The sequence below is a fragment of the Vigna unguiculata genome, chromosome 7, assembly GCF_004118075.2.
Source record: "Vigna unguiculata cultivar IT97K-499-35 chromosome 7, ASM411807v1, whole genome shotgun sequence".
NCBI lineage: Eukaryota > Viridiplantae > Streptophyta > Magnoliopsida > Fabales > Fabaceae > Vigna > Vigna unguiculata.
Window position 1 is genome coordinate 3,450,858 of NC_040285.1, and position 15,004 is coordinate 3,465,861.

General features: G+C 32.4%; 2 protein-coding genes across 3 annotated transcripts; both read left to right on the top strand.

Moving 5' to 3' along the window:
* The first annotated feature begins 1,485 nt into the window (after positions 1-1,485).
* LOC114191968 (beta-glucosidase BoGH3B-like) lies at positions 1,486-5,699 on the top strand. The gene is made up of 10 exons (XM_028081447.1): positions 1,486-1,655; positions 1,940-2,192; positions 2,321-2,525; positions 2,764-2,854; positions 2,955-3,100; positions 3,501-3,744; positions 3,863-3,967; positions 4,067-4,249; positions 4,553-4,757; positions 4,978-5,699. The coding sequence occupies exons 2-10, from the start codon at positions 1,973-1,975 to the stop codon at positions 5,460-5,462; spliced, it is 1,884 nt and encodes a 627-aa protein (XP_027937248.1). The 5' UTR covers positions 1,486-1,655; positions 1,940-1,972; the 3' UTR covers positions 5,463-5,699.
* Positions 5,700-10,961: 5,262 nt separating this feature from the next.
* LOC114191818 (probable calcium-binding protein CML49) lies at positions 10,962-14,730 on the top strand. Of its 2 annotated transcripts, none has more exons than XM_028081224.1 (5): positions 10,962-11,584; positions 12,978-13,024; positions 13,128-13,318; positions 13,887-13,905; positions 14,434-14,697. In XM_028081224.1, exons 1-5 carry the CDS (start codon positions 11,101-11,103, stop codon positions 14,536-14,538), a joined length of 846 nt encoding a protein of 281 aa, XP_027937025.1. In that variant the 5' UTR covers positions 10,962-11,100; the 3' UTR covers positions 14,539-14,697. The 2 variants fall into 2 exon arrangements, with proteins under 2 accessions (XP_027937025.1, XP_027937026.1); XM_028081225.1 differs by having other exon boundaries at positions 10,967-11,584; positions 13,143-13,318; positions 14,434-14,730.
* The last annotated feature ends 274 nt before the right edge of the window (positions 14,731-15,004 follow it).

The window sequence follows — 15,004 nt, forward strand, 5'->3', positions numbered from 1 at the left end:
TTGTTTTCCTTTTATATTTTTTTGAAATATTTTTTAATTTTATCAACTAAGTTCATCAATGTTGTAGTTTGCAAATTTAACAAATGTTTTGGTTCACATGAAATTTTATTTGGTATTCTAATATAAAATGTAAACAATTATAATTTATTTTAAGGTATTTGGCATCGAAGAAAATCCTCCTAATATTGAATATTTCATAATATTATGTTTTCTTTACCGTAATTTTTTTTCTTTTATAAAAATTAATATTGAAGTAGTTAGAACACGGGTACGGGTATGGGTACGAGATTATACCCGTTACCCGGTGGGGATGGGGATGGGAAAAAAGTTTGATACCCGTTGGGTTTGGGTATGGGGATGGGGATGAATTTTTTATGCGGGGATGGGTATGGGATAGCGAAACCCGTCCCCGCCCCGCCCCGTTGCCATCCCTACCGCTCACTTGTTAACCTCTCAATTTAAAACATTCAAATTCTCTTTTCAGTAAAAATAATATTTTAAATTTTATCTAAGTATTTTAAATAGTTTTAATTTGATTTTATTTTAAAAATATAATATAGTTCCATGGAATTTGTAGTTCCAATGTGTCACCGAAAGTAAGATGAAGTAGTTCAGTCTCCAAAATTGATGATACACATGTAATTCGTTATTCGCGTAACGAAAAACTAATTTATATATTTTAAAAATAAAGAGGGATTAAATGGAGAACTTTATTGAGTGAAAATTTAGCCTTTAAAAGAGAATAACAAAAATTTGAAAAAAAAAATCATCATGTAGATTACAAGAAACCCAGTTAAAGAAATATGTGGGTGGAAAGAGTTATTACTACAATGTAATGATTTAGGGCGCATTCAATGCAACATGTTCTTTATTTATTTTATTTTTTGTACAAAGACGGTGACATATATGATATTTTCCACTTTAGCTAAATTAGTGGTTCTATTTTAAGTTGTTTTAGTCAAAATGATGTTTATGAGAAACAAATTCAACAAGAAAATGGTGAAATCATCGTCTGAATTTTTCACAATCATTTTTGTTGAATACGGACAAAAAAATTTCAAAAGAGAGAATACAGAATAACACGTAAAAGTTATTTGTTGGGAAAATAAAAAAGAAATGAGATTTTTTAATTAAATTAACAAATTAAAAGTAGATCAAGTTCAGAAATTTGAGGGCAGGCACATGAAAATCCTTCTGTTGAACCAACACGCAATACTAAAATAAACAGATAAAAAGAATATTAAACGATTTCGGGTTTTCTTAAATAAAATCTTGAAATTGAATATTTTGAATGATAAAAACAAACTTTAAAAGGTAATATTAATTAAGGTATTATAAAATAATACAAGCCTATAAACACAACTTAAAAGATTGATTAAAAATTATAAAATAAATGAGAAATTAATATTGTAATTTAGCATTTGTTAAAATAATTACAAGAATAACAATAAAAAAGAAAAGAAAATAGTTACATACAACAAAGAAAGATGCCATTGTGAATAGTGGGGTGGGACCATGGCTGCTTCTCTTCTTAATAGCTTCTCCCTCTCTCTCTATTTAGCAGCTCTGAGCTTGGGGGGTACACAGGACACTAAAGTTTAGATCTTTATGTGTCTAGTGTCTTGGGTTGTTCTTCATTGAGCTCTTTCTCTAAGGTAAAAGCTAGCTTTTTTGTTGTTTTTTTGTGGTAATTGGTTTTGCATGTTGAGCTTATTTAGTAGCTATACACTGCATTGCTACTGATTTTTAAAGGGCATGCTTGTTTTGCTTTTGTTTTGATTCTTTTTATGTTAATGTGGTTCACATGTTTTTGGTGGGTTGAGGAGATTCAAGTTCATGTGTGTCTTAATGTCTTTCTGCTACTGTTTTATTCTGCATTCAAGAGTTGAAATGGGTTGTTCTTATTTTCCAGCTTTCTGATCCCTTTTGCTATGTGCAGATTGCATATAGGTTTGAGTGTTGAAGCTTTAAAATGGGGAGATATTCAACACCCTTTGTGGGTCTTCTTCTGCTGTTTTGCCTGGTTTCATCTTCAGAGGCAGAGTATTTGAAGTATAAAGACCCTAAGGTGCCACTGAATGTCAGAATCAGTGACTTGATGAAGCGAATGAGCCTGGAAGAAAAGATAGGCCAGATGACACAGATTGAAAGGGAAGTTGCTACTCCCGATGTCATAAAGAAGTACTTCATTGGTAAGTACTGAAAGTTTCTCATCAAATCCGTAACCAAATCAAGTGTTTGGTACCGGTTTTTGTATCTGAGTGTGTGCTGGATTTTTTTGTTGTTAAAGAAATCTCTGTGCATGTTTTCTGATGAACAGGGAGTGTGCTCAGTGGTGGAGGCAGTGTTCCAGCACCAAAGGCATCTGCTGAGACTTGGCAGAAAATGGTGAATGAGATGCAGAAAGCAGCATTGTCTACTCGCCTTGCAATTCCGATGATCTATGGAATAGATGCAGTTCATGGCCACAACAATGTCTACAATGCTACAATTTTCCCTCACAATGTTGGGTTAGGAGTTACCAGGCAAGTTTATGCATGTGCTAGAATAGAAAGAACAGTCATGAAAGAAAGAGGAACAATTGACAACAAGAATCTGGTTTTCCAATTACTAATGAAGTAATTCTGGTGGAAGCTATATTTGAACATGTGAACTTTTTTGGCACCCCAAATCAACAATTAAAAGCATTTCTTAGTGGTATTCTGATCTTTAAAATGAATGTTATTTTTCTCTTTAATTATAATGAGATCTAGTGTTTAACAGGGATCCAGTGCTCATAAAAAAGATTGGAGATGCAACTGCTCTTGAAGTTAGAGCAACAGGAATTCCATATGTCTTTGCTCCATGTATTGCGGTAAGTAAAAGCAATATCTAAATATTTTGTTGTTGTTTTTACCATAAACAACACTTATATGTTTGCTGACATAACATGTTCTTAACTGATTCATCCACAGGTCTGCAGAGATCCAAGATGGGGACGTTGCTATGAAAGCTACAGTGAAGACTATAGAATTGTTAGAACTATGACTGAGATTATACCTGGCTTGCAAGGAGATATCCCTGCCAATTCCGTCAAGGGAGTTCCCTTTGTTGCTGGAAAGTAAGATTTTTGTTTGTGGTTAGATATTGCAGTTTTTTTTTTTATGGTTTAGAAGAGGCCTTGGCCATTAACATGCAAGCAATGTGTTTATCATACATACTGTACTGCAACATAAAGCAATCAAATAATCTAATAACAATTTTATCTTCTCAATGCATATCTATATGTGAGTTTGATTAGTTGTTATCAATCATTTTGTTGAGAATTTGAACCTCATATGTTCAGACTTATCAATATATTTTTTTCTAAGAATATGGATGTCATATGTTAAACTCATGCATTTCTCTGGCCATCAATGTGGGGACATATTCTTAAGCATTCCTCATTCAAACTTTATCAATAATTTTTTGTTGACACTTGAAATAAAAAACTTCTTCTCATTTTAATTACTTTGATCTAGGAACAAGGTTGCAGCTTGCGCCAAGCACTATGTGGGAGATGGTGGCACATACAAGGGTATCAATGAGAACAACACATTGATCAGTTACAATGGATTGCTTGGCATTCACATGCCAGCATACTATAACTCTATTATCAAGGGTGTTTCAACAGTAATGATCTCATACTCTAGCTGGAACGGGGTGAAAATGCATGCTAACCGAAAACTTATCACTGATTACCTCAAGAACAAATTGCGTTTCAGGGTAAAAATTTGTCTATTCAGTCCTATAATTTAAATATTGACACATACAAGTCAAAACACAGAGAAAATAGAAATGAGTGGAGATGCTTCATGTGACGTGCTTCTTTCCTACCTTTCAGGGTTTTGTCATATCAGATTGGCAGGGTATTGACAGGATCACCTCGCCACCTCATGCTAACTATTCATACTCTGTTCAGGCTGGGGTCAGTGCTGGAATTGACATGGTAAAGTTTATTATCATTTTGAAAGAGTAAAGTGGCTTTTCATCATGAGAATTTAGCATTGTTATTTACTTTTTAGTTAACTGTTTCATTATTTATCAGATTATGGTTCCCTTCAACTACACTGAGTTCATTGATGAATTGACCCGTCAAGTAAAGAACAATATTATCCCAATGAGCAGGATTGATGATGCCGTGGCAAGAATCTTAAGAGTAAAATTTGTCATGGGGTTATTTGAAAATCCACTTCCTGATCCAAGCCTGCTAAACCAACTGGGTAAACAGGTATATTTTCTTGTTTTCTTGGAAAAATGATTTTTGACAATTAAATTTTGACAACTTTCTTTTATAACCTGAGGTGTCATCTTCTAAGTTCTAAGTGACTTCCTATTTTTTCATTTCTCTATATTTCAAAACTACTTAGAAGATGTCGCCTCAGGTTGGAAGAGAAAGTTATCAAATTTAGTTGTTAAAATATCATTTTCCTTTTTCTTGAGATTATCCTTTGGACAAATGCATGTTCTTTTTGCATTTCTTTCAAATGGAAAGAGTTTGTTTCTTGATAGAGCATCATTCATGTATAAACAGGAACACAGAGAATTAGCAAGGGAAGCTGTGAGGAAATCCCTTGTGTTGCTAAAGAATGGTAAATCTTCTAAGAAGCCACTGCTTCCTCTTCCCAAAAAGTCTGCAAAAATACTGGTAGCAGGAAGTCATGCTGACAATTTGGGCTACCAATGTGGAGGATGGACGATTGCCTGGCAGGGACTCAGTGACAAGAATCTCACTTCAGGTAAGTCAGTAAGATTAATGTTGGTGTCTGCCAAAATACTCTAAAACGACACAAATCTAGAATCCTCTACCAGGGTGGTTGAGTTTGTTTATGTTACTGTCAGAATATGAAGAATCAAGAGACTAATACTAGATTACTAGTATAAAGTTAGTTTGATCTCTAGTTTCTTCCTGTGGGAGTTATAGAATCTGATGATGTAATTTCATTTCTTACATTACAGGTACAACCATCCTCAGTGCTGTGAAACAAACTGTGGATCCTGCCACTGAAGTTGTCTTCAATGAAAACCCTGATGTGAACTTTGTCAAGTCAAACAAATTTTCCTATGCCATTGTTGTTGTGGGAGAACACAACTATGCTGAAACATTTGGTGACAGTTTGAATCTAACTATACCTGAGCCTGGTCCAAGCACCATCACCAATGTGTGTGGAGCCATTCGATGTGTAGTTGTTGTGATCAGTGGCCGCCCAGTTGTGATTCAGCCATATCTATCAAAAATTGATGCACTTGTGGCTGCATGGCTTCCTGGAACTGAAGGTCAAGGTGTTGCTGATGTTCTCTATGGTGACTATGAATTCACTGGGAAGCTGGCAAGAACATGGTTCAAGAGAGTGGATCAGCTCCCAATGAATGTTGGTGATAAACATTATGATCCTCTGTTTCCATTTGGATTTGGGTTGACTACAAACCTCACTAAATACTGAAAGTGAAAACTGATATTTTGATGTATTAGTATGAAAAAGGAACCACCCTTTTGCACTAGGAGAGCCTTGAAATTGTCCATTGATGAGGGTTTTGATAACTTATGCTTATCTGGTGTGCAGCTAGAACCAGAAGCTTCAAAATATGAATTCAATGTCAACCATTGCAGACTTTTCATTTTGATTACAGCACGTTGCAAGTTTGTTTAATATTAGAAGGGAAGTGGTTTTAGTATAAAATAATTTAGTGATTCTATTTTTTTATGAGATTTTATAGTAATTAGAAGTTGATTCATTATTATAATGAGAAGAATTATTACTTTTTGAAAAAAAGTAATCGATTAGGGTTAAATATGTTTTTGGTTCCTTAATTTTAAGTGAATTTTGAAATTAGTGTATTTTGAAATTTTGGAATAATTTAGTTCTTCATATTTTAAAATACTTGGATTTAGTATTTTTAATTAAATTTTATTTAGTTTATCTGATGTTTTGTACACATTTTAGGATTGTATTTGAGTTGTTTATACTATTTGACATTTTTTCTTTAATGTTAAGTCAAATGTTATTTTGAAACGTGTTTGAAATGTTAAATAAACTTAACAAAATTTGATTTAAAGGACTAAATCTATGTGTTTTGAAAGATAAAAAGTTAGATTGATCCAAAATTTTGAAATGGACTAATTTCAAAATTTACTGAAAGTTTAGAGACAGAAACATGTTTAATCTTGATTTTATAACGGCTCATAAGCAAATTTTTTATTCCCTTTTAAGTTTTTTCCAGTTTCTAATTATTTTGAACACTTGGGAAAAACAAATTAAAAACAAAATAAAATGATTATTTAATAAAAGGTAGTATGGAAAAAGTTTAAATAGGAAAGAAGTATCTTATCTTCTGGAAAAATACACTCAAGTTCTCCCTGGTAAATGAATAAAAATACTCTCGTTCGGAAATAGAAAGTTTTCATTAAATATTCTCCTTAGTGATAATAATTGAATAAAGGAAGAGAGAACTTTGGAACACAATCGTAAAAGATGACGGAAGAAAGTGGTTTAGCAGAACATCAACCCATTGATCTACAAGTGGTATATGATGCACTTCAAGCTTCTTAGATAAAACTTTTCCCATACAAATAACCTTAGTATATTCTCACTTATAAATTTAATAAAATTTAATTAAAAAATTAAATTTACATATTTTTATAAATGGGACTAAATTTGTCTAAAATTGAAAAAAAAAATTAATTTTAATTTTTATTGAAAGTTAAGAAATTAAAATCATATTTAATCTAATCTTTAAATACAAATTTCTAAAAATTCCTCTTATTTGGAAAAATTCCTGCTCTTTAGATGATGGACTTCATTTCACTTTAATAAATTTGAGAGGAATGGAAAAGACAAACATCTTTTCAAATAAATTATTTTTGAAAGAAAAATTTACTTATGAAATAAAAAGAAATGAAACATTTTATTTTGATATGAGCATTTTAATAAGACTTTTTATCTTTATAGGTTTTTTAAAATTTGTGGATGAATTCTCTTCGAAACGTTGAACGGTGAGTGCATAGATAAAAGGATCTTAAGTAGTTATTAAATAAAGAAATGTTTATAGAGAATAATACTGTTTTAATTATAAATTTTAGACATAAGAAATTTAGTTTCACATGAAAAATAGTTGTAAATAATAATTTTGAAATTGGGCTTATTGAGCCCAACAAGGGAGGTGTGGACATTGGAAGAGTAAAAGGTAAGAATAAAATATTGGCTGAAGCTAGTGAAAGGTGAACAAAGAAAAGTAAAAAAGGCCATGAAAAACATGATCCTAAGAAGATATGAGAAACATGATCCAAAGAAGACATGCAACGAACTAACATGGTTATCACTTGATATTTTCAGCCTAATCTCTTAATAATCTAATTATCAATTTCTTTTGAATTATGAAATTCAAATATTCCCTCAATTTACCTTAAATGTAATGAGGTTAGAATTTGCATCCCAATTTCAAGTGGTTATAAATATCTTTTAAAAAAAAAATACATTTGGATGTTTGACGAAAATGAGAGATTTCTAAAGTTTTTTTAAGGAAGACAATTATCTTCTTAATCGAGTCTTTTCTTAAATCCTTGGATCAAGTAGATTCCATTAACACTTATCTTAGATATTTTCCTTTGAGCTACCCAATTGACTTTTAACTTTTCTTCTTCATGTTTTGTTCATTTTCTAAGTTCAATACGTATGTTCATGTTCTTTTTATAAAAGCAAGTTCACACTTGAATAATAGCACATGGATGAAACTCATGTTTAATAAGAAACTCTAACAACTAGGGATAGCAAAACAGGATAATTATGCTAGTTTTGGCTTGACTCACCCTTGGTTTGTCAAAAATGTGTTAGGTTGGACTGACTTGCCATTGTAAAATGAGTCAGGAAATACAACATACCTCAGCACAAGACAAGTCAGAGGGCGGACCCGTCACTTTTTTCTTTTTTAATTCTTTGAAATTTTTATTATAAATTTTGTTTGTGTATATACTTATAAAAGAATATTTAAAGTATATTTACTCATACAAATATTTTCAAACTTTTAATTAATCAATTAATATTTTTAATTAGATAAAATAAAATAATTATTACATTTACATGTTAAATTACTCTATTATAATTAATAATTGAAACTTAGTTTGTAAGGATTAATGATTTAAATTATAATAGTATGCATATTTACATTTTTACAAAAATATATTATAAAAAATCTAATCTTTTTAATTATTTTTAATTTAAAAATATAAAAAAATCAAAATAAAATAAAACAGGCCAACGGGCCAAGGTGGGCTGACCTACATTTGACCCGTCAGTTTGGTGGACTAGGCGGACCAGGCCAAAACGGGCTGGCAGGTTAAAAATGCTAACCCGAGCCACCTTGTTTTGAGGGACTGATGGGGTGGCTCGTCGGGTCCATCCCCACTTTGTCACCCATGCTAACAAATTTTATTATAACTGTCCATTTGTGATTGTTCTTTGTTTTTGCAAGGTTGGCCAATCTCCACTGTATTGGTCCCCAAAGGCTCACTTGGTGTCCCTTGCTCCAACTGGTCATTAAGTTTTATGTCTTATCAATTGTCCAACCCGTTCGGAGGGTAACTGCACAAGGCACTTTTACGATCAAGTTAGAGAGTCTCAGTAAATGAGTATTAAATGTTGTAATGCATGTGTTAACAATCGTATTTGAGACCTTTATTTACTGTTGTTGATATGAGCTTCCACCTTTTTTTTGCCTAATCATGGTCCAATCACACTTTAATCAGCATAGTTGGTTGATATGTGGTTATTATTGGCTAAGAGTTAATTTGACCTTTATTTTGCAATCGGTTGGTCGTGCCAATCGACTAGGTGATCGGTCCCAGGGTGTACTGGTCGGCCTTGTCAGTCAGTCTAGATGATTGGTCCTAGAGTGTACTGGTCGATCTTGCCAATCAATTTGAGTGATCGGCCTAAGGGTGCAGTGGTCAATCTTATTAGTCGGTTTGGATTATCGACCCAAGGGTATACTAATCAGCTCGCCAATCAATTTGAGTGATCGATCCAAGGATGTACTGGTTTATTGACCAAAATGATATATACCATACATTTTTACTTTTTTGTCGTCCTACTTTTAAATACAAAAACACTCGTATTTATATAATCATATGTATTTATATATTCATGTAGATTAAATATGTACCTAAAAGTGAACATCATTGAGTTTTATATTCTTGTATTCTAAATTATGAAAAAACAAGACAAATTTAAATTTCATAACTCTAATATACTAATTCAAGTTAGATTTTTATCATCTATCAATCTTCATTTGTTGCTTTGGAATCTTTCTCCAATTCTCCATAGTAACTTTAGCATACCGAGAGGCCAATATGGAACCATTTTCTTCAACTCCTTCAATTGTGCCTCGTACATAACACATTTGGCCTCATGAAATAATTTGTTGTTATGTTGAGTTGAAAATGCATTATGAATTCCGTAATTCGAAACTATTACAAATTACACAACTTAAAATATATTTTCATGATATAAAATCCAAAATATATTTATAAACTACACAATTTAGTATATATTTTCATATTATATTAAAGGCATAAATACATTTTTTGTTTCAATTTTCGTGAATTTTGTTTCGTTTGGTGTCGAAATATTTAAAATAGTCCTAATTTTTGTAATTTGTGGTCAATTTGGTCCTTTTTGCAGACGTCATTTAAATCGTTAACTGAAGTGAACAATAACTGCCACGTGTCATTCTGTGGTTTTTTTTAATTTTAAAAAAGTTGTCCACGTGTCAAGTTAGCATTGTGACACATGACAATATCTCATGGCTTATATTCAATTTGGTCCCACTTTTCGTTAATTTTGTTCAATTTAGTCCCAATTTTCGTTAATTTTGTTAAATTCAGTCATAATTTTGTCTCTATCCAAAATGACCAAATTTATTTTTTATATAAATGTTATATTGAAAATTTTATTTTTATTAAAATTCACATTTATTTTAAATATTTCTTTCATTATTTTTATACCAAACCTAACTATATTTTTTGGAGGAAAACTATTATATATGGGTGATTTTTGGTACATGTAAAAAATAGGGTTAAAGTTAGTTTAAAATTAGAGGAAAAATTCTTCATTATTTTTAAAATTAGAAAAAAATTTCTTTATTATTTTTTAAATGATTCAGTACAACACTTATATAGAAATTAAATTTGATGAATTTAGAGAGAAGCAAAATTGTGACTGATTTGAACAAAATTAACAAAATTGAGACTAAATTGAACAAAATTGATGAAAATTTGGACCAAATTGAATATAAGCCACGAGATACTGTCATGTGTCACAATGCTGACTTGACATGTGGACAACTTTTTAAAATTAAAAAAAATTAAAAAAACCACGAAGTGACATGTGATAATTACTGTTCATTTCCGTTAACGATTTGAACGACGTCTGCAAACCAAATTGACTACAAATTATAAAAATCATGATCATTTTAAACATTTGAAAAAAATGAAGACCAAACGAAGCAAAGCTCACAAAAATTGGGATCAAAGTATTTAAGCCTATATTAAATTAGTAATCGAAAACAAGTTTCTAAACTAGAGTATAAACATGAACATTGTAAGTACTTTCAACCTTCTTAACAAAAAGTAATTATCTAAGAAAAAGAGGGGAAATGGAAACCTAAACCAAATGTAATGGCTTGACCTCTGTGTTTTACCGGCAGAAATAATGACTCTGTTTTATCCACTAGTAACAATAAAATTTCCATAAAAGTAAATTATACATTACCAACTTATGAAATAAACGGTGCACATATAAGAAAAAAAAGTAAACATAAAAAATATTAAGAGGAACTAAACGCAAAAGGTGGTAATTTATTAAGTACAGAAAAATATAGATTTTTACATATTTCTAAAATTCCGTGAAAAAAAGACACCATGCTAAATTTTGCACACACAAGTGGCAAAACGCCAAAACCGGCCCTGGAAATATAAACTAAACACTAAGGTGAATTGGTACTCCAAATATCAAACACTTTCTTCTCCGTCCTTTTCTTCACCAAATCGTAACATCCAACTTTTCTCAACTCAAATTCCCTTTCGACATGTCAGGCTACCCTAACCAGCCTCCCGGCTACGGCTACGGCTACGGCGCCCCTCCGCCATCACAATACGGTGCTCCTCCGACGTCGCAGTCCTACGGCGCCCCACCGCCCGGCCAGTCCTACGGCGCTCCGCCGTCTGGCCAATCCTACAGCGCCTCCCCCTACGGCCAGCCGTCCGCTCCCTACGCCGCTCCTTACAGCAAACCACCGAAGGAGGGGTCCCACTCCCAAAGCAGCAGCGGAGGAGGCTATCCTCCAGCGGCGTCGTACGGGAGCCCGTTCGCGTCGCTGGTTCCGTCGGCGTTTCCGCCGGGCACGGACCCCAGCATAGTGGCGTGCTTCCAGATTGCGGATCAAGACGGAAGCGGCTTCATCGACGACAAGGAATTGCAGAGAGCGTTGTCTTCGTATAACCAAAGCTTCAGCCTCAGAACCGTTCATCTTCTCATGTATCACTTCACCAATTCCAACGTCAAGAAGATAGGTACCATTTCCACTCTCTTGAAAATTTTAGGTTTTCCGGCGCACGGTGCTAAGCTGCGCCGGTGTTTGGAATTTTTTTTGTCGTTTTGTTATTTTATTTTATTTTTTGCGCGTTTTGGTTTACCTGCATGCGAAACGCGTGTCGTGCTTTGAATGCGAATGCAGTTATTTTTTTTGCGCGTTGTCGCTTGCTAGTTTAATTTTGGGTATGACTTTTCGAGGGAGCACCTTCTTGGTAGCACGAAGGATCCACTCTATGTGCTGGTTTCGTTATTTCCGCGTTTGGTTTGTGAAAATTTACTAATATTAAATGAATTTAATTAATTAATCACTAATTAGTGCAGATTGGTTTAATTAACCGTTTCATTGATTGTTGTACCACTGTTGACTTGTATAATCAGTAGGACTGCACTAGTGTTTCAGATACTTTTTTAATTTCATTAAGTTAACTGGCCTTTATTTTAAACAAATTTGGTTTTACTGAAAATTAGGAACTGTAGAAAATAGAAATTATATTCAAGTGAAGTAGTTAGAGTATTGCAGTGGGGACTTAAATGCTTTCAAATATGCTAATAAAACAAACAACTTTTGAAAAAGTAGCTAAGGGTTTTTTAAATATGGAAATAACAAAATGTGGAAATAGTTTCTCGTTGTATCTATTTTCTTTGTTGTTATTTCACAATGAATGCATACTAGTAGCCTTTCATTTATACTTCCATTTAAAAATATGTTAACTAATGTATAATTGCTCACACAATTGCATTTTTCATTTAAAGTAATTAATAGTTGGTAAAATCTAAGGTATAATTGGTAAGATAATAATTAATCTCATCTTAGATCAAATTTTGAAACAAAAGATCAATAGAGGAGGAAGTTTTTTGTTTCCAATAGAAGTCATATACGTGTACATATATTAATATTAAACTTATATTGGAAAAGTGTAAAACAATTAAAAAGTTGGCTGTAACGTGTTTACATGACGTGGCTATAGTGGCCCCCTATGTCATGACTTTCCTTTGGTTCGACTACATCTTTTGGACGATTATATGGTTCTGAAAAATTACTGGGTCTCACCTGTTAAAATTTTATTTTGTAACGTTGATTTGATGTTGACTGTAAGGATTTGGTTTGGAAAATTATGTGCCCTCTTGAATAATTGTTTTTAAACTTGAAAATTTATTTTGAAACACTGTATAGTCTATGTGAGATTTCTAGCAACTGTTCGTAATCAATTATTTAAGATTGTAGCAGGTAAAGTGTAGGAGCAGTTTTGTTACCGTCACCCTTCTCTTATTATAGATAGTAAATGGTAGTCTGTAAATGTTTGGTATTAATAATATGATTAAATTAAAGGAAAGTTTTTCAACTTTTGACTTCGTCGTAATGCATTGCAGGACCCAAGGAATTCACATCTTTATTTTACAGTCTTCAGAACTGGAGGGTATATGTCCTTTTCCCCTTTTATTTTTATTCACTGTTAATTATGATTTTTCAATTTGCCAATTATCCTGTCTGTAAATTTGAAAATTATTCTTGTAACTCAGAGATATTTGTTGCAGTCCATTTTTGAGAGATTTGACAAGGACAGAAGTGGAAAAATCGATTCCAATGAGTTGCGAGATGCTCTACTGAGTTTGGGTTATGCTGTTTCTCCTGTTGTATTGGATTTGCTGGTTTCAAAGTTTGACAAAACTGGGGGAAAAAGCAAGGCTATAGAATATGACAATTTCATCGAGTATGGCTTTTCTACAAATCTTATCTTTTTATTTTGGATACAAATTTATTTATATAATGAAAATCGAAATTTAGCTCATCTGAAGTAAGAATAAAATAAGTAGTTTTAGTTTTGAAAATTGACGATTAATACTCCAATAAATTGACGATGATTTGTTATGTACATGTCTATAATTTCATCTATTGATTTTCCTATGATTAGATTATTTACTTTATCATGTTAAATAAGTTATTCACTTTGGGGAAACCATATCCACTCTAAGGATCCTCCCGTAGGTATCTCTTCTATTTTTATTTATTTTTGGTTTAAGTCCAATGTTTTGCTTTTACTATGACAGAGAAGACAGAGCAAAGTCGTCCCTGTACAATACCCACATAGACTCAGACACTTTTATTTTTAATTTGTTATATAGTGTTAGTTAAGGAACCGCATTTTCCAGATTTAAAATGGGAACAACTTACAGTAAAAATTCTATTTCCAGGAGCATTGCCACTACTTTTTTTTCTTGTTGTGTTGTGTGTATAACTTGAATATATAAACTGATTTCTTCCCATGTTTACTGATGCAGGTGTTGTCTTACTGTTAAGGTGAGCAAACAAACCACTGTGACTTATTTATTATTCTTTAGTTTCTGCAAATAAACATCTAATTGTTCTCATCTGATACCGAAATCCGAAATAAACAGAAGCAAAATGACAATTCTAGTGATGGTGGGGCTGCGGCCTTATCGAACTGCATGCATATTTACTCAACCATACATAACCTTTTAAAAATTTGCTTTATTGCCAATGCATTTTTGTTAATCTTGATCAGTAAAAGTTAGCAGTGTTGGGTACGTCTTGGATAAGTTTTATAACTATTATCAGAGGCCGACAAATGAGACATGAATATACTCTGTTTCTTAGATAAGTTGACTCTAAGATATCTTTGCAAAAGCATATGATCCTTTTCGTGAAATTTACTGCTTTATTTAGATGATTAGTGAAACATATTCAACCTGGTCCGATTTCTTAGTGTTAATCACAAATTCTTGTCTAATGAAACGGCTAATTTTGAAAAAATGAAATGAAAGTGATGAATGTAATTGAATTTAATTATGGTATTTGGTATTGCAGGGACTAACTGACAAATTCAAGGAGAAAGATACAGCGTATACGGGGACTGCAACCTTCTCCTATGAAGCCTTTATGCTGACAGTCCTGCCATTCCTAACAGCGTAGGAAAGTAATGGTGTGTGGTTGGGTATGGCCAAGCTCTGTATTTGGTTTGAAAATGTGTGATTGAATTGCTTTACTATTGCCTGCTTTTAACTATGGTAGTATTCCTCAACTTGTTTACTTTATAAATAATTAAACACTATGTTTTATGCCTCTTCATAATTTTTTCTTTGGGGGCTGCTGTTTGTGAATTAAGCCACAAAAATTAGATTCCCTTCTACTGCGAATCCGTCACCGGATAATGATTAGGTTACAAATATTTAGAAGGGTTAAATATGTTTTTCTTTCTTAATTTTAAGTGAAAATTAAAATTAGTTCTTTTTCGAAACATTGACCTAATTTAGTCCTCTAACTTTAGAAATGTTTGGATTTAATCTTTTTAACTAATTTTTTTTAAAACTTATTTAATGTTTGAAACGTGTTTCATGAGAGCATTTGAGTGTTTATCGTGTTTGACACATCTCTCTTC